General features: G+C 39.5%; 1 protein-coding gene across 5 annotated transcripts in view; it reads left to right on the plus strand.

Moving 5' to 3' along the window:
• Positions 1 to 19,846, plus strand: part of LOC138743999 (MOB kinase activator 2-like) — a 138,382-nt gene that overhangs the window by 73,348 nt on the left and 45,188 nt on the right. The window contains exon 1 of one of the 5 annotated variants that reach the window (XM_069899539.1): positions 10,403 to 10,991. The exons of 3 other annotated variants lie outside the window; for them this stretch is intronic. In XM_069899539.1, coding sequence (XP_069755640.1) covers positions 10,954 to 10,991 — 38 coding nt within the window. In that variant the 5' untranslated portion in view covers positions 10,403 to 10,953. Of the gene's footprint in view, positions 1 to 10,402; positions 10,992 to 11,138; positions 11,368 to 19,846 lie in introns of those variants that run through there. One more of the 5 variants, XM_069899538.1, reaches the window with a different exon arrangement.

Raw genomic sequence — 19,846 nt, forward strand, 5'->3', positions numbered from 1 at the left:
ACTGCCTGAGACAGAACAATGAGAAGAAATTATTGAATGTACAGCAGAGGCAGCAGCCATCAACCAAAAACAACTTCAACAACTGCCCATTACAGCCCAGATGATTGGAAAGGAAACCCAAAATGAGGCAACTCTAAGCAAGATCCTATATACCACACATGCCCCTATGAACTATCAGTCGAAGAAAGATGTTTTCTACCCGTACAATTATTCCAGCCAAATAGCAAACTACCATGTTATCAGAACTGCACCACAACCATCCAGGAATGGTATGAATGAAGACACTGACCTGGATGCATGTCTGGTGGCCCTCCATAGACAGAGGCATTGAAACAACAGTAAGAGAATGCCAAGTATGTCAGTCAATGCAGCCAAAAATGCCACAAGCCGAAGCTAACCCATGGAAATGGCCATCCAAACCCTGGCATTGGATCCATGTAGACTTTGCTGGACCATTCATGGTGAGACTTTCCTAATAGCTGTGGACGCACACTCTAAATGGCCAGTAGTTTCACAGCTGAAAAACACTAAAGCAGATCCCACGATTGACTATCTACGAGCTATCTTTGCCACTTAATGGATTGCCTCATGAATTAGTTACGGATAATGGGCCTCAATTTACATCAGAACATTTTTTTAAAATTTATGTGTGACAACAATATCAGACATATTTTGTCCACACCCTGTCACCTAAGTACTAATGGGGAGGCAGAACGTTTTGTACAAACATTCAAAAAAGCAATGAAACTTCTAAATGCCTCGTGGATACAAAATCACAGATTTCCTATTGTGGTACAGAAACACACCGCATTCTACCTCATAATGCATCCCAGCAGAACTAATGTTTGGCCGCAACCTGTGGACCAGGTTGTCCACAGTTCATCCAGATCTGGGTCTCCAATTGCAAAAAAAAAACCAGCATCGCCACAAACCTCACATAAAACATTGGAAGTGGGTAAGAGAATTCTGGTACAAGATTCTTTGGCTTGGCTTCGCGGACGAAGATTTATGGAGGGGGTAAAAGTCCACGTCAGCTGCAGGCTCGTTTGTGGCTGACAAGTCCGATGCGGGACAGGCAGACACGGTTGCAGCGGCTGCAGGGGAAAATTGGTTGGTTGGGTGTTGGGTTTTTCCTCCTTTGCCTTTTGTCAGTGAGGTGGGCTCTGCGGTCTTCTTCAAAGGAGGTTGCTGCCCGCCAAACTGTGAGGCGCCAAGATGCACGGTTTGAGGCGATATCAGCCCACTGGCGGTGGTCAATGTGGCAGGCACCAAGAGATTTCTTTAGGCAATCCTTGTACCTTTTCTTTGGTGCACCTCTGTCATGGTGGCCAGTGGAGAGCTCGCCATATAACACGATGTTGGGAAGGCGATGGTCCTCCATTCTGGAGACGTGACCCACCCAGCGCAGCTGGATCTTCAGCAGCGTGGACTCGATGCTGTCGACCTCTGCCATCTCGAGTACTTCGACGTTAGGGATGAAAGCGCTCCAATGGATGTTGAGGATGGAGCGGAGACAACGCTGGTGGAAGCGTTCTAGGAGCCGTAGGTGATGCCGGTAGAGGACCCATGATTCGGAGCCGAACAGGAGTGTGGATATGACAACGGCTCTGTATACGCTTATCTTTGTGAGGTTTTTCAGTTGGTTGTTTTTCCAGACTCTTTTGTGTAGTCTTCCAAAGGCGCTATTTGCCTTGGCGAGTCTGTTGTCTATCTCATTGTTGATCCTTGCATCTGATGAAATGGTGCAGCCGAGATGGTAAACTGGTTGACCGTTTTGAGTTTTGTGTGCCCGATGGAGATGTGGGGGGGCTGGTAGTCATGGTGGGGAGCTGGCTGATGGAGGACCTCAGTTTTCTTCAGGCTGACTTCCAGGCCAAACATTTTGGCAGTTTCTGCAAAGCAAGACGTCAAGCGCTGAAGAGCTGGCTCTGAATGGGCAACTAAAGCGGCATCGTCTGCAAAGAGTAGTTCATGGACAATATATAAAGACCCATGAGTGGTCATGAATAATCTTACAAAAATTGAGCCCCTGCTCATACTCTGTTCTAGTTGGGGATCAATTGTGGAAGTGGCATATTGACCAATTACGAGCATTGACTAACACTAAGGTTCATGAACTGCCTCATGAGCTGAAGGAGGTGGAACCAGACTTGCCGTGGCCTGCCCCGATTATCCCACCCCTCAGGCCGACTGAGAAAGGGGGAGGGGGCAGAGATGGTCGCGGAGTCCAGTGAGGAGTCAGTAACTGAGACGCAGCCAGGAGGGAAATGAACATGGGCAGTCGCTGCTGAAGGTCAGCAAAGGTGGGCAGTCGCTGCTGATCCAACTATCTACAGGTCGCGAGCAAAGACTGGCACAGCAAACCATGCCAAGGCAGTCCAAAAAAGACCACCTGAATGCTTTAAGGAATATGTTCTCTGATTATTATTAACTACTTTCCCTTTTATAATTATAATTACTTATGAAATGTACTCTTAATTCTCACTTATAGTCCTGGGCCTGATGTAATCATATTAGTTCAAAGGGGCTCAGTCAGCATTTATTGCACGGTGGGGGAGGGGGAGGTCAGAGAGAAGAAGAGTATTGGGTATAAGCCCACCCTCTGCTGGACATCATGAATGCCATGTCATGATGTCACCATTCCATATAAAACCCTGTGTATCAGTAGCCATGTTAGTCTAATATAAGTAAAGGATGAAAAAGCATCATGTCTCTGAGTCTTAATTGCGTGAGTTCACACACAACACTGGGTTTCCAAAATATTAGGAAAATTCTTCTGTTAAATCCTGTCACAATTTTATATGTCTCAATGAGATCTACCCTCGAGATTTCAATGTACAGGTGCCTAACCTTTCATCTGGGATTCCAAACACCGGCAACCTCCAAAAACCAGCATTTTCTTTTGGGGAGGGTAGATGACATTACACATAAGTAATGTTAATTTCCCATTGATAAATTCTCCATTTTCAAAGGGAGATCCTATCCCCATCCCTGCTTCTGTGGGTGCCTTCTCTTGGTGACTCTCAGCCATCAGCACCCTGTGGGAGAGAATCAGAAGGCGGCTGGCTCAATGCAGGAGTAATGGCAGTCTTCCTTACCCATAATCCCCCATGCAGCTGGAACCGCTCTGGGATTGGAGTGTGGAACTTAATTTAGCCCCTTTCACACTTGTGTGGTACTAAATTGGCCATTCATTGTCCCAGGATAGAAATGGGGGGTTGACTTTTCACACTTGATCACTCTTAACTGGGACACTGAATGCTTTCACACTTGCAAGGAGCCATCCCCTGGGTTAGGACTGTTCTACCTTCTTTCAGTGACGTTATGACCCATCGAGCGATGGTTGTCCTGCTCTAAACCCTGATCAATGTATTATGATCTTTAAACAAAATTAGACATGCCTAATTATAGCATAATTAAGCTTTATGTACAGCACAGCATGAGCCTTTGTTGTGCTGTCCTGTATAAACCTTAATAAGGGACCATGAGATAAATAGCATAAATATCAATAGACAATTTTTAAACAGCGTGGGAAAGTTGGGAGCGTTATCATGCACAATTTATAAAGACGGTGGGGAAAAAGTGACGGCGAGCCTGCCCTCCCAGAATTCCACGCAGCAGGTTGTAAGCAAAGCTAAATGCACAGAGCACTCATGAAGGGATTTCTCTATCGCACGGAATTCTGGGAGGGCAGGCCTGCTATCACTTTTTCCCATGGTCTTTATAAATTGTGCACAATAGCACTACCAACTTTTCTACACTGTTTATAAATTGTCTGCTGTTTCTATTTATTTCCTCTCTCTCTCTCCCCCCTTCTCCCCACTGCAACTTTCCCCAGTAAAGTTTATACCTTCATTATAATCTTTTCTTCCTTCACATTCCTGCACTCACACAAAAATTTGGGTAATTTCTGTCCTAGAATGTAATTACCTGTTCTACACTTGCCTGATGCCAGGGATTGCACTAAGGGTTGAGGCAGTCTATCCCCGGTATGAAATGACATCTTTTCATGCCGGCATTGAGAAAATTTTCATTCCACACTCGACCCTTTTAGGCCTTTTGGCTGTTAATTCCTGGGACTACTTGCAAGTGTGAAAGGGGGTAATGACATCATTCCAGAGCTAAAAAAATAATTTCTCATTAAATGAAAACAGTAAACCACACAGGTTATGAACATTTCAAGTCTGTTGAAGCATCCTAATCATTTGCTGGAACTCAATTAGCTCAATATCACCAGATTTAAGTTAAGAAAGGGAAATTCAGTTAATGTTTTTGCACAATGACAAATTATTTGAGAATATTCAGTAACCAAGAAGAAAAAGTGTTAAGAATGGAACTGGAGAGAAGGAATCTTAAGAAAAATATATATAGAAATCACTTTTTAGTCTGGTTTCTCCAGCTTCCTAATTTAAAAGTGACATAATTTTTAAAAATGACAGTCTACTTATTATACCCTAATCAATTGGAACTAAATGGTATTTATATTTATATATAAATTGGTATTTATCACAATTTTGATGTTTTTATACTTTTCTCATAAAAATCCAATTTCATGTGTCTTTGGTTATGGAAAATAATGAAGGCATATATTTCTCCATAAATTTCAGCTCACTTCTGTTGGTAAGCACAATTATCTGTCTCCATCCAAGAAAAGATGAAGGAACTATGCGAATGATATATGACAATTAAGGTCCTGAAATCCCACTTTTCCATCTGCTTTGGTTTTTATGGAATCATTTCAGTTCCAGGTTATAATTGTTGGACTCCCTTATAATTGTGATCTAGGCAGAACTATCCTCATAATTTCCATCAGTAATTATGAACTCAAAATAGTGTATATTGTTTAAGACACAGTTCAATTCTAGTTGCAACTCATCAGACAAAAAAGCCATTCACAGCCACTTACAGCAAGACCATGATAGCAACATGTGCACCACACAAATGCTAGGAAATGAATACCTCCAACAACATGAAGTCTAATCACCTATATTTATTATCAATAACATAACTATTGCTACATTTCAATCCCTCTCCTCCCCCCTTCCCCTCCATGTCTCTTCCATCAACATCCTAGCCTGAGAAATAAGTGTGGGGTTGCTCACCATTGACAAGAAATTCAACTGGATCAATCAAACAGTAATATAGAATACAAGAACAAGTTAGAGTCTGGGTATTTTGCATTATGATTCATGACCCTTGAGTCCCTTCATGCATCTACAAGATTTGTAGCAAGAATATGATTAAGCAAAAAAGATTCACAAGGATGTTACTGGGGCTGGAGGGCTAGAATTATAGAGAGACTGGATAGATGAGGACTTTTTTTCCCTGGAGAACAGGGGCTGAGAAGTCACCTCATAGAGGTGTACAAAATAATTAGGGGGACTGATAAGGTGAATAGTTCCAGTTGTTTCCCAGGGTAGGAGAGCCTAAAACTAGAAAGTGTAGGTTTAGGGTGAGTAGGAAAAGGTTTAAAAGGGAATTGAGGGGCGCATTTTTCATAAGAGAGTGAAGAGCACATATGGAAGAATAAACTGCCAGAAGTACTGGTAGAAGTGGGTACAAGTTAAGACATTTGGACAGGTACATAGATAAGATTGGGTTAGAGTAATATAGGCCAAGGACAGGCAAATGGATAACTTGCTTGGCATGGTTGAGTTTGGCCAAAGGACCTGATCCTCTGCTCCATGATTCTGACTCTAATGTGTTAGATTTACATGGGTGAATACAGATGCAATAATATTCAAAGTTGACCATCACGCTGGCTGAAGCATATTAGAGAGACTTAAGTTCCTGGTGAGTCGAATCTGCAATGTGCAAAAGTGTGGATTGATGCACCTCATAATGTTTTTTTTGTGTGAGAGTGCTAGTCTAGACTATTACCAAGTTATTAGAATTTCAAAAGGTTGGTTTGCAGGTGGAACAGGCTATCAAGAAGGCAAATGGAATGTTGGCCTTCATTGCTGGTTATAGTGGAACTGCACAAGGTTCTAGTGAGGCTGCATCTGGAGTACTGGTCTCCTTACTTGAGGAAGGATATACTGGGTTTGGAGGTGGTCCAGAAGAGATTCACCAGGTTGATTCCAGAGATGAGGGGGCTAGCCTAAGAGAGATTGAATCATCTGGGACTGTAGAAATATGAGAGGGGATCTAATAGAAACATAGACAATTATGAAAGGCATAGTTCAGTAAGTAAGTTGTTTCCATTTGTAGGGGAGATCAGATGTAGTAGACATAGCCTTACGATCCAGGGTAGTAGATTTAGTACAGAGATGAGGAGGAACTGTTCATGGAAGCAGTGGAGACTACTTCAGTAAGTATATTTAAGACCAGGTTGGATAGATTTTACATAGTGGGGAATTAAGGGATATGGGGAAAAGGGTAGATTGGTGGGGTAAACCTATCATCAGATTAGCCATGATCTTAATGGATGGCGGAGCAGGCTCGACAGGCAGGATGGCTGAATCTTGCACCTATGTTCTTATTGCTTTTTGTATATTGTCTCAAATGCCTGAAACTCTTATACCTAATTTTGGAAGTAATCTGGAAACACACATTTGTACTAACGTGGATTTGTGAAGTTGGTTGTGCTCCAAAGAATGATGTGAAAAATATTTTAACATGAAAGCAGTTGTGAAATATTCTATTGTGTTTTATGAAGGAATCTTAAGGTTTTTTCTCTTTGGATTTAGTTAATATTGACACTTGTGATGGATCAAGGGACAAAGTAGTCAAATAAGCATGAAATCCTCCTGAAGGAAAAGAGGACAAATTGACAAACTTGGACCAACTTTGTCATGCCAATGTTTATTCAAAGATAACATCAAGGAATCAATTTTTCCTCTCCCTCTCCTTTTGTCCGTGTAGTTTTTAAGAATTATAAGGAAAAGGGATATTGGAAAACTAAGATATAAAATAGGTTTCAGCATTAAATAAACTGTGATTAGCTTCATTGTGAAAGAAAGAAACAGCCTGTTGTTATTTGAAATTTTATTTTTCCGCTTTTCAAAAGAAATACGGCATCACGTTTAATAATGGTCATTTTTAACATGTTTACACTTCGTTTCTGTGGTTTGACTATAATATCAACTTACTTGTAATTCCCCTCTCTCCCCAAACATCAAAAGAAAACCAAACAACTGAAAAGACAAAATAGTTAGTAAAGGAAGAAAAACAAAATTGAAGAAAAATGCAGCGTGTCGCCAGCCTTTCTAATCTACTTCCACTCTTTGAGGGGTTTCACTGCTGCAGACTTGATGTTTTGTCAGATGTTTAGACCTTTGAGCTCCCATTACTGGGCATTAAAGTACTCAAGATAAGGTTGTCCTATTTTGACAAAAGTGTCGTATTTATTTCTTAAGTTAATTGTTATCTTCTCCATGGGCACACAGTTGTGCATCTCCATGGACCATGGGGGAGTCGGACTTCCAGGTGTTCACAATATATTTTATTGCTACTGACAGGGGAATATCTACAAATTTAATTTGAAATGTTGTTAATTTTCTGCTCATGTTCATCAGATATCCCAATAAATTACAACTCTGGATCCAGCAGGAAGTCTATTCCCATAATCCTAGTCAATATATTAGATAATTCCAGCCAAAAGGGTCTCACCTTCGCGCAGGTCCATGTGGAGTGTACACACTTACACCTGAAGCACATTTCCGATATCCTTGGTTTTCCTTCATGTAATTTTTGTGGTGTAAGAAATTGTTGTACCAATCTAAGTCTGGCATTGATCACCGAGTACAAAAATCTGACTAACACTTCATCAATCACTATTCCTAGGTTCCACCTCTCCCTTGATCTTTGGAGGGCTTGTTTTGGGCTCTTATTTTGAAGTACAAAGTATAATCTGGATACAAATTTGGGAGTGCCTCCCAGTTGAAGTAACCTTTCCACCTCGTTCCCTTTAGGTGGGGTCATTGTGGAAGTCCTTTTTTTTCGCCTCAGGAAGGATCTTAACTGGAGAAAATAGAGAAAGATTCCATGAGGCAAATCATATTTATCCTTCAGTTTGAAGGATATGAGCTATCTATTTTCATAGCAGTCCTCAATATTGCAGATCCCCTTTCGATGCCAAATATCCAGAATTTTGCTACCTAAATTCATAGGCAATAATACAATATCTTTACCAATACAATAATTTATTTCCTTTCAGATTCTTATAAGATGTTTTAGAATGGGGTTTTCTTTTTTCTTATATGTTAATTTAGTATTTGTTTGTAAATTAAATCTTTTGCCACCCCTCTTCCCCCATGCCATGTTGTTCCATGTTAACCCATTTTGTTGGATCTTCAAATAAAGATGAAAGGAACTTCATCTGGGCTTCCAAGTAATATTTCTCGAAATCTGGGAATCGTAGCCCCCCCCCCCCCCCATTTATAATTTCATGTCAATTTTTCCATGAGATCCTGGAGACTTTACCATTCCAAAGAAAGGTTCTTATGGTTCCATTCAATGCATTAAAAACAATTTTGTGGCAAATAAATAGGAATGGACTGAAAAAGATACAATAGCCTTGACAACACCTTCATTTTGACATAATTTACCCTGCCCACCAAAGTGATGGGCAGGTTTCTATTTAAATTGTCTTCAATTTTTTCAAATATAGGGGTGTAGTTACATTTATATAAATTCCCCAGATCTCTATCTGTTGTTATTCCTAGGTATTTAATACTACCTGGCTGCCACTTAAAACTGTTCCTCTGTTTATTTTTCTCATAATTTGCCAATAGCTATCCCCTTGGCACCATTGCTCCCCTTCAAACCAGGTACACCTGCCACTCTCATTGGATCTTTTACCATTCTGTTTAGTTCTCATTCATGCTTATCTACATTCCTTGACCTTATTTCCTCTTACTATATTGCATCATTTCAACTTTGTCACAATCCATTTGCTACTCATCCTGACGTCATAAAGAAAATGCCAAGAAAAGGATATATTATTATTTTCCATATCCCTTATACCCTTTGTCCCTTAGTCTATTTTTCTTGCTCTTCTATCACTCCTTTGAGTCTTTCTCTTAATTTCCTCACCATTTGTGCACAGAGTTCCTTTAACTATGTCAAATTCCTTTCTCTTCTTGACCAGTGCTGCATTCAGGTCGAAAAAAGTTGATCCTATCCTTTTCAGCTATCAGTGGCCCATCATGTTCCCGGGCCGTGCATAGCATCATCTCCCAATCTTGGTATTTGAACAGTCTTATTAATACTGGGTATGGGCATTGATTCGACTCTGGTTGGGGACCAGAGGTTCACTGGCCCCTCTCAATTATAATGGATTTGTCACGTCCTTTCATTCCCAAGATTTTTGGGCTGCACCTCCCAAAGTATCGCACCAAGTCCTGACCCTCCGCCCCTTCCTTTAGCCCTATAATCCTTACATTCTCCTGCCTGTTATAATTTTCTAACAGGTTCAGCCTCTCCAGAAATTGATCTGCCTTGACTTTCCATGCATCCATGTCATTTTCAATCTTTTCCATTCTTTGTTCCACAGCCTCCATTTTGTCTTTGGCAGCTGCCACGTGGGTGGTTAGAATGGCGAGTACAGTCTTTAACTCGCCTAGTCCTTCCATTATCTTTTGGACTCTCCTGTTGAGGGCTCCATCCTGGTTGCCAGCGTCTGTATAACGCCTATAACACCATCACTTGTTGGGCTTGGGCCCTCTATCATCATGTAGGATTCTGCTCTCATCTCATCACTCTTAATCCGTGGCTTGGGTGGTATTTGTCCTTGCCTATCGATCTCATCTGTTACCAGGAGAGGTATTTTGTTCTTCTTGCCCATAATACTATGTTTTTTGGATACTTGTTTTTCCAATTATTTAATGTTTTTGGTCTATTTTCAGGATTATATTGTGGAGCTCCTGTGAGATAGTTTGCTCAGCTCCTCTGCATCATGTGCCTCCAATTACAGCCTAACTGTTTTAAGTATTTAATGAAGGACAGTTACACGAGTTAGTAATACCTACCATGGTATGTTTAAGAATGAATGGCTCCAAATACCATTGGCTTCCCTTATTCTACATAATTTTTCATTACAAGAAGGCATGAAATTTGAGATAACCATGTGTGGGAATCTTTGTTTCTTGGCCTTGGGGACTTGGGCCTTTGTATTTTATAAGGGATGGACTTAAGATTTTGCCTGGTTTAAGATAAAATAGATTTTTAAAGTTGTAAATTTGCAGTTTACTGCAGTTTTAGAAATAAAACCTTAAGAATATATGTTCAGATCGACTTCTGTTAATTAGATTTTATTATTCCTGCCTCTCTGATGTTTAAATGCATTCTCATTTGTACCAAAACAAAAAATAAATCAGGAACCAAGTGGGCAGCTCTTGTATGGATGTTAAATGGACAGGAAGGAAAACGGAGCAGTCAAATCGGAGATGCAGCATCAGAGATTTATACAAGGCAGCCTGCCCAGAGAGAGAGAGAGAGAGAGATACACTTCCGTGGCTGGATGGTTGCGCTGGGTTTGAGCTCCCTTTCCCATCACAAATCCGTATTCTTTTTCTTTGGGGACGCTGCCGAAGGAAACAAAAAGTGATCGCTTGGCCATGAAAGAAATCTCAAGATCCGTCTGCTTGTTTGCCCTGGGAAGGAAGTGAAGTGGTTAGCACTCTTTAGTTTATGGCCAAGAGAGCCAGTAGCAATGAGGAGGAGTTAGATTTTCAGCGGAGGTAATAGTTTAAGTGGCAAGCTATCAATGCAATTCGACTGGCAGGCTTCTGGGTTTTGTTTTAACGTGGCTTATTCGAGGAAATCGTGTCCCGTCACCTTCGAGACATTTCTGGATTGGATCTGCTGTTTGCCTACAGTAATTGATTCCCGATAGTGTTTAATTAACGCAGTTCACTGTTTTCACAAAGACTTTGCAAAATAGCCTCAACAACGAAATACTTGCCTATTAAAATCAGCCTGGATTTCCTCGTAAGACTCCTGTCAGCAAACATGAGGCTGAAGAGGAACGGGTCGTACACGTTGCACAGGTAAATGTAACGCTCACGACCTTTGTATCGGTGCCTTTTTAAAAAAGTAAACCGTGAGGTTTTTGCCCTCGGATCTGCTGCAAGCCCCTATGTAAACACGCCGATATTGTGTGTTTGAACTCTGCGCTCATTTCCCCTTCACGGTTGGGTTAAAGATTCATCGGGTGCGGAAAGTTGACCGTTCGTGTATAGTTGCGAGAAATGTTTCTGTCCTCGCTGCATTCACCGGGGGCGGGGGGGTCCGCTCCTCCGGGCAGAGCAAACGAGGAAGAAGTTAGTGCAGATCTTGGGAGCAGCATGTGAAGACCACAGGAGGTAAACAGAGCAGCAGCGTCTCGATGGACGTCCTGTTGTGCTTCGATTGCGTCTTGTTTAGGTACTATCCGATGCCACGTCTTGTCCTTGGGTTATTTTTCTCTCGTTTAAGCGTGCCCATCCCCATTGTTTTGGAGCTTTCATTTCTGTGACATTGTGCGCCCAGGCCAGGATGGCGACGTTTACCTGGATATTTAGTGGCGGTCCGTCACCGGCACTGGCTTCGCAGTCACTGCATCTTGTTGCTTTGTGTCCCTGATGAATTGAATGCAAGTCATTGAAAGTCACAGCTCTGTTGTTGGTCGGGGTAGAAGGTTCTGACTTGGAGATTTCACCCAAGATTAAATCAGATTAAATTCTGAATCGATTTCTACGGATTTGATTCAGTTTGTCAATAAGGGCCACTTAATGGTCTATTTGTTTATTTCTTTGTATCCATGAAGACTTGTCCTGCATCTGTGTCGTTTTTATGTCTAGTGATGTGTCTGCGGGCTTTGCACCGAGGACCGGAGTTGACTTAAAGTGTCATTAATGTATTTTAGAACAATGGGGGGGGGGGGGGGGGGGGGGAAAGATTTCTGTCCAGTGGAGAGTTTTGCAGTACTCGGTTTTGGTCGATCCAATACTTTTGCAGGTGATATGGAAATGGTTCTATTCGAGGCAGATTGGCAATCCTCTATTTTCAGAATAATACACAGTAATAAAGAACGCTATTATACTAGTTGCAGCCAAAGCAACTAAAATGTAGTAATGAAAATCAGAAGAGCATGGTTATGAAAAATAAACCGCTTATTCTACCATATTTGACATTTTTTTGGATTATCCTAAGGCATGCCTTGTATATTTCCTGTGTTTGTATATTTCTTCCCCCTCAGTTTAATATGGTCTGATGATGAAAACCCAGAGTATGGATTATTGCTGTGATATTTTAGCTTTCCTAATGACATTTATGTTGAATGCCTGCCCTGGATAATTTTAAGAATGCTTCGTCCTAATATTTTTAGGATAGCACTAATTTTAGACCATTAAAACGAAGAGTTGCATGCCATAATGGGGGGCTGCTTTGATCAGCATTGCACAGTTTCTGAAGTTCAGTCTTATGCATCCATATGATAGAGTTGGCAGAGGTAATACACATATATAATTTTAATTGGGAGAGTTGTTTTAAGCACCTGATTAAACAGATTGCAGTACATGCAAGATTGAATGCTGTTGACAGCATTCCTGAGTATCAACAGTTTTATAATGGAAAGGGGCTGGAAGCTTGATTTTCCCCTTGGAACTAAAGGCATGGGCCAGGTTCATTCCCTTTATAGCCATAAAACTTTTAAGTGTCTGTGCTCCAACCGTTCTGTTTCTCTGGCAAAAAACCAACTAAGTAGGGGAGTGAAGCAAGCAGTCTTTTGAATATCTTGTTTTCCCAGTATGCCTTTGAAAAAAAGGCCAATCAGTTCTACTGTACTGTTCGTGATCATTTTGTTTTCAATTATTGTCTGCAATACAACATTTAATGTCGCAGTGACATTTTTGTGTTAGTGGAGGGTGATGTGACAAATAATGCATAGCCACTGTTTAATATATTCAAATAGTTGTATGCAGTTTTCAAATTGTGTTCCAGGATGTTAGGATGATATTGCATGAAGCATGACTCATCTTTTGTGGACTTAAGATATTATGTGCATGGTGACTATTGTGTACTCTGGAGGTTCAATCAGTGTTATAGTGTAGACTAGATTGTGTATCATTTGAGTTAGCTGGGGAAAAAAAAAGTATCTGTGCTGAATTTGCAAATTATGCTGTGAAAGGGGAGCTTTCTTCATTGGAACTATGTAAAGCTGGACAATACAACCTAGAAGTAGGGACAATTTACACTTGCATTCTTTGATAACCGAGTAATACACCACAAAGTTTCGGAATGCAGCTAGTTTGTAGTTTTTTAATTTTCTTGTAGGATGCAGTATGAGAGGATTTGCATCATGGAGTGAGAAGGAGAGATCACCTGACTGTACATTGATCTCATCCAGAGATTGTTGTTGAAAGGTGCATGATTAGGAACTGATGTATTTTTTTCTTTTTAACAGCTGGAGTCTTAGAAAAGAAGAATGGATTGCAAAGTTGGTTTGGTGGTGGGTGGATTGAGAATTGAGGGGTGTGCAGGAGAAGACAATTAGAGAAGAAAATTTAGCCCTGTTTGAAATCCAAAAAAAGTTAATTGCTTCATTTAAATAGGACCATTTTGGTCTAAAATTTCAGTTATAACTTGGGTAACTGGGCAGAAATAATTGATACTGATGTATTCTACCCAGTTGAAATGTTGTCTATTCATTAATTTCTTATTGACTGAAGATTCTTTTGATTGTCTTCAAGCAGAACTGATAATGAAGGACATGGAAGGAACTATCTCTCCACATTTATCCCCAAAGGAAATACCTTACAAAGATGTAGAATGCATTTTGTACTCAACCTTCCACTTACTGTCTCGTGTTTATAACATCTGCAGACATTGGGTCAAATTTCATTTGAGTGACGGTGACATTCACTCTTCAGCAATTCTCTCAATCTCCTATCCATCTCCATGTTAACAGATTATCTGCCTGACAGATTGTTGATGGGGTTCTTATTTCCTGTACCACTTTTTAAAGCTTTTTTTGATACTTTTTATATTAAAGTTGTTGTACAAATGGACATTGCACTGTAACAGAACTTCAGCTTAAAATTTCAGTCGTGAATCTAACTTCAGTGAAATACGAAAGTCTGCAGATGCTGTGATGCCCAGTCAGAAGATGAGGTGTTGTTCTTCCAATTTGCAGATAGGTCTGTCCATGGTCTCATGCACTGCCAGACTGACACCATCAGCGGGGGATTGAAATGGGTGGCCACTGGGAGATCTACGCTATTATGGTGGACAGAGCCAAGGTGCTCAACAAAGCAATATCCCAGTCTGCACCCAATCTCTCCAATGTAATGGAGATGACAACAAGAGCATTGGATCCAGTAGATAATCTCTGCAGCTTCACAATTGAATTGTTGCTTCACTTGGAAGGACTGTTTGGTTCTGTTAGGACTGACTGGTGGTGAGGGAGGAGGTGTGAGAGCAAGTGAAGCATATCTTGTGGTCACAGGGGTAGGTACCAACGGACGAATGATTCGTGGTAAGGGAAGAGTGAACAGTGGAGTCAAGGAGGGTGTGGTCCCAGCAGAAAGCAGAGAGGGGAGGAAAGGTTTTTTCGCTCATTCTGCTTATTTCTTGAAGAGCTCAGGCCCAAAATAATGGCAATATATCTTTGTCACCTATGGATGGTGAAAGACCGGCTGAGTTCTTCCAGCATTTCAGTGTGTTTTTATCTAACTTCAGCGGACAACTCTTTTTTTCAAAAGGCTTTCAGTGACATCAAACAAATTTGTTTTTGTTTTGAACAAATTGCTAAAATGGTTCAATATAACATGAACTTAATAAAAGTTTGTATTGATTTGTGAAATCAACAAGCTGATTCACATTTGTGAATGTAAATTCTCAAAGTTAGAAGGAATCAGTGAGCAGTGTCGGTCTTGTTTCTGAAATTTTCTGCATTTCAGTTTTGTTGTTTGCCTTGAATAGAAATTTTGTTGCAACTTTCAATTTCATTTTTAAAGTAGACTTGATTCGATTAATTTGTGTAGAAAAACTGATTTTTTTTTCAAACTCTATTTAATTAAACAGAAATATATCTTCAATGTGAATGTTGTGGATACTTTTTTTTAGTTTACAACCTTTACGTAAAAATTTAATATCCTTTATTTATAATGAAAAGGCTGGCCTAAGGTATGCCTCAATTCTTAAAATTAAAAGGATTTAAATTTATCCATATCAGAAGAGATCTGGGATTCAGTTTTGTAGGTTACTTAATACTTTACTGTGTTGTTATGTACCTGCCATTGTTTATTACAATTTAAAGTTGTACATAGGGTCCATATTTCCAAAGCCAAATTATCTCATATCTATCCAGAGGTAAATTCATGTTGTGATAAATGCAAGAAAGATGAGGCCTCTTTAATTCACATGTTTTGGTCCTGTCCTATACTTGAAAAGTACTGGAAGGAGCTTTTCCAAACTTTGTTTAATTTTGGATATCAAGTTAGAACCGAACCCTTTAGTTGTTCTTTGGTACATCGGGAGATGATTATGTTTTGCTGACTACAAATAAATGTCGCATCTTGTCTTATTCCTCTCTTTTGGCCAGACGTGCTGTACTAATCAGGTGGAAGGGTGCTGCTCCACCTACTTGTGCTCAGTGGCTGAAAGATATTGTGTTTTGCTTTAATTTAGAAAAGATTCGATATTCAATTAATAATTCTAGCATTCGATTCCAAGCATTGTGGGGATCACTTTTGAATTATTATCACAATCTTTAGATACAATTTATAATCTGTATTTCGCTAGCTTTTTTAGGAGTGAAGTTTATTGTTTCTTTCTGCCATGCAACGTTGTTAGGGGGATGGAGTTTTGATTTTTGTTTTTTTTTGTCTTTACCTAACAGAACAAAAGTAAATAATATACAATGTAATATGTTGATTTGTGTAATTTCTTAAGTTTTGCATTCCATATGCTTTTTTAATGTATAAAATCAATAAAAATATTTTTAAATTAAGATAAATATATCTTCATTTCAAACTTAAATAAGACATGAATGGTTAAAAAAAAAATAATTGAAAGCTATGACTTGCCATATGTTGCATGCTTTTGAGTGTTTTATATTTAGAACCTTCTGATGTATTTTCCTGCAGCTATGAAGGAAGGGAGGTACTTCGAGAAGTCTGCCTTCCCCTGGAGCTTTGTGGTTATTTGGAATGTGTGGCTGTCTACATTAGTTTTACAAGATCCCACATGAGCAGTGTTAGCTTGGCTATTAATCTAAAGATGTATTTTATCCACTTTCCAGAAGAAACAAATTTAGTATATAAGGAGGTTTTGAAAATGGTTGATTAAGAAAGAATAGGTCTATTTTTAGGCAAATACCCTTTTGATCCTTTATTAAATGCATGACTTTTGTGTTTATTTTTCTGGAATTGTATGGAAGGGTGGAATATGAAACACTGAATTGCCACATAATATAATTTCAGAATTGTGATTTCCACAACACAATGTTATCTTGATGCATCAGGATGTTTCTGTAACAAGGCTGAAGGGAAAGAGACTTTATGGCACAGCAGAAATGCAGTCCATTTCATCTTTGACATAAATAGTGGAAGTCTTGTGTATCCGAATGAAAGTTAATTGATGCTGACAGGTATTTCTTTTGTCTCTGCCAGCTGAAAGAGAAAAGTTAGACATTCGTAATTTTTTTAGTAATTGGAAGCTTTACAGTAAATGTAAAGTTGTTTGTAAATCTTTGTGTTATGAAGAGAATGTTAATTGACTAAAAGGAAACACAAAAGACTGCAAATGCTATAATCTGGAGCAAAAGTGTCAAACTATACAAGTGCAGATGCACATTCTCCGCTTAAAAAATGATTCATCACTTTGCCTCCACAAATGCTGTCTGACCCACTGAGTTCTTCCAACAGTTCGTTAATCTTAATTCACTATTTCCCTTTAGGATTGGAAGGTGGAACTTTCTTTAGCCCCTTTCACACGTGCATCCCACTAAATTGGCCTTTCAGTATCCCAGGATAAGAATGGGAGTTTGACTTTTCATACTTGACCACTCCTAATTGGGACACTGAATGGTTTCACACTTGCAAGGAGCCATCCCTGGGTTAGGACTGTTCTACCTTCTAATGCTGACGTCATGTCACATTGAGTGATGGTGAACCTGCCCTAAATCCTGATCAATGTATTGTGATCTTATATTTGTGCAAAATTAATCATGCCTAATTATAATATAATTAAGCTTTATGTTCAGCACAGTATGAGCCCTTCAGCCCCTGTTGTTGTTGTTAAGCTGACCTATATAAACCTTTATAAGGGACTGTGGGAAAGTGCAAGCAATAAATGGCAATAGCAGACAATTTTTAAACAACGTGGGAAAGTTGGTAGCGCTATAGTGCACAATTTAAATGGTGTGGGAACGTTGGTAGCGCTATCAAGTGCAATTTATACAGCGTGGGAAAGTTGGTGGCATTATTGCGTACTTTCTATAAATACTAGTGGTTAAAAAGCGATGGCAGTCCTGCCCTCGCAGAATTTCGCGCGGCAGAGAAAGGGCTACATGAAGGGAGCAATCATGGAGGGGTTTCTCTGCAGTACACATTCTGAAAGTCAGGTCCTCCATCGCTTTTTCCCATGGACCATAAATTGTGCACTATAGCGCAACCAACTTTCCCACGCTGTTTAAAAATTGTCCGCTATTGCTATTTATTTCCTCCCTCACTCTCTCTCTCCCTGTTGCAACTTTCCCACAGCAAAGTTTATACCTTCATTTTAATCTTCCTTAATGTTCCTGCCCTTAATCAAAAACTTGGATAATTTTAATCTCACAATGCAATTGCTCTTTCTACACTGACCTGATTGCAACATTGGCGTCTGCAGGTACTGGGAATTGCACTAGGGGTCGAGGCTATCAATCCCCGGCATGAGATGACATCATATAATGCCAGCATTGAAAAGATTTTCCTTTCACACTAGACATTTTAAAGGCTGATTGACCATTAATTCTGGGCACCACTTGCAAGTGTGAAAGAGCTTCTAGTTTAACAGGGTTCAAAATAGTTAATATGAGATATGTGAGTTTGTCCCCTGTTTCGAATAAGGAAAAATCACTTTTTTATTTCAGATAGACCAATGATTTGGGTTTCTGCAGACTAAAGCTATTTTGTTTTGAACATCAATGGAATGGACATAATTCAAATATACAGTTGTGACATGCTGTTATTGGTTTCTTTAGCATAAAGAATGAAATGGAGCAAATTCATATACTATATTTGTGGGTCCACAGTTTAATTCTCTGTAGCAAAACCACTGCTATTGGCTGGTTAAAGCTTAAAGTAAAACGTAATAGGTTTTTAAAAATAAAACTGCTTCGCAGTCCAAGTGATATTATTGTGTGGTTGGGTCATAGATTGGAGCTGAGCAATTGGTTTCAGCGGCAGAACTTTTATAAAGGTGTCCAAAACTTTTAATTTTTGGAACAAGCTCTCTTTAACTTTTGAGGCATGTTCAGCAAAGCAGATTGCTTTTCAGCCTCAGCAAATGTGTTCAATGTGTTGTTTGTTGTTTGTCATTTTTTACTTAAAGGCATCAGGCTTGCCTCAGATATCTGTGAATGTCATCGTGTTTTGCTCACAACAATAAGCGGAATGATTTTTAATGTGCTCTGAATTGATGGACATAATTGCTTCCTTTGCGCAGCTCCAAAATTTATTACATGATTTGCTACATTTGCTCTGACGAATAGTTGGAAGCATTAGCTGGCTGCAAAATAATGAAGCTCAGGCCTTTGTGCAAACCAGCCTCCCCTCCATTGCTTCACCATATTAAAGGACCCATCCCAAACAGACGCCCTCTCCACTTCACCCACCCCACCCTTTTCCTGCTGGGCAGAAGACAGATCCATTTGAAAACATACAGTACCAGATTCAAGGACTGTTTCTTTCTCTTGAATGGATCTCTTATTATTAAAATGATAATGCTCTTGCACAGTTTTAGCTGAACTTTTTTCTTAACTTTTTCTTGTGACTACATTGTTAACACTCTGTTTTATTTTTGCACTGTGTGAATGTTCTTGACCAAAAAAGTTGATTATTTCTGTGCATGGATGCTGACCAACTTGCTGAGTCTCTCCAGCCTCTTTCTGTTCACTTGATTGACTAAGAGCTTCTCTTATAATTCTCTTTGGGGTGATATGCAATGGCATAAACTTCTACATTTACGTTACTCGTAAGCCAAGATATGTTCCCCTCTTTTAAAATTGAAATGTTGCAGTCATTACTCTTTTCTATATCATTTTATTTCTAGTTGCAACATGTGATATACAATCTTGCTTGGTGTTATGTCAGAACATAAATATTCTTAAGTACTGTCTCTAAATTTTTCCATTTGCAGTAATTGATTTGCCATCTATTTAGTATCTTTCTCTCTTCCAAATGTCCTTCCTATCATATGTTCTTGGTTTCTTAGAATATTCCATTTGAGTTTTAAAATGTTTTGAAATGAGTTCTTTGAAATGTTAGTAATGTTTCCGTATGAAATTTGGATGATGAACACTTTAGTAATTTTATGAAAATTAAAAAAATGTATTTTAAAATGCAGATGCTTGGATAATATGGAAGTTTTGAGCTGGAATCTGGTTCCTTGTACGATCTTAACAGTTTGAGAACAGTGGGGCTTTGTGAATTGAGGCTTAGATTTGTGGACAAAATCCCTCCTAGTTTTCAGAGGCGAAGCCAGGCTGGCTGCACAGAGCACATACGATTCACTCAAGCATGCAACAATTGGTGTAAGGCTTGAGTCACTAAATTGGTAAGTTAAGCTGTACAATGGAGACCACTGTTAGTTTGTGATAGGTTAAACTTCAAGAGTTGAACTCATTTCCTGTAAAAATCAACCTTCTGCCAAATTTATA

This window comes from Narcine bancroftii, chromosome 1 (genome assembly GCF_036971445.1).
Source record: "Narcine bancroftii isolate sNarBan1 chromosome 1, sNarBan1.hap1, whole genome shotgun sequence".
NCBI lineage: Eukaryota > Metazoa > Chordata > Chondrichthyes > Torpediniformes > Narcinidae > Narcine > Narcine bancroftii.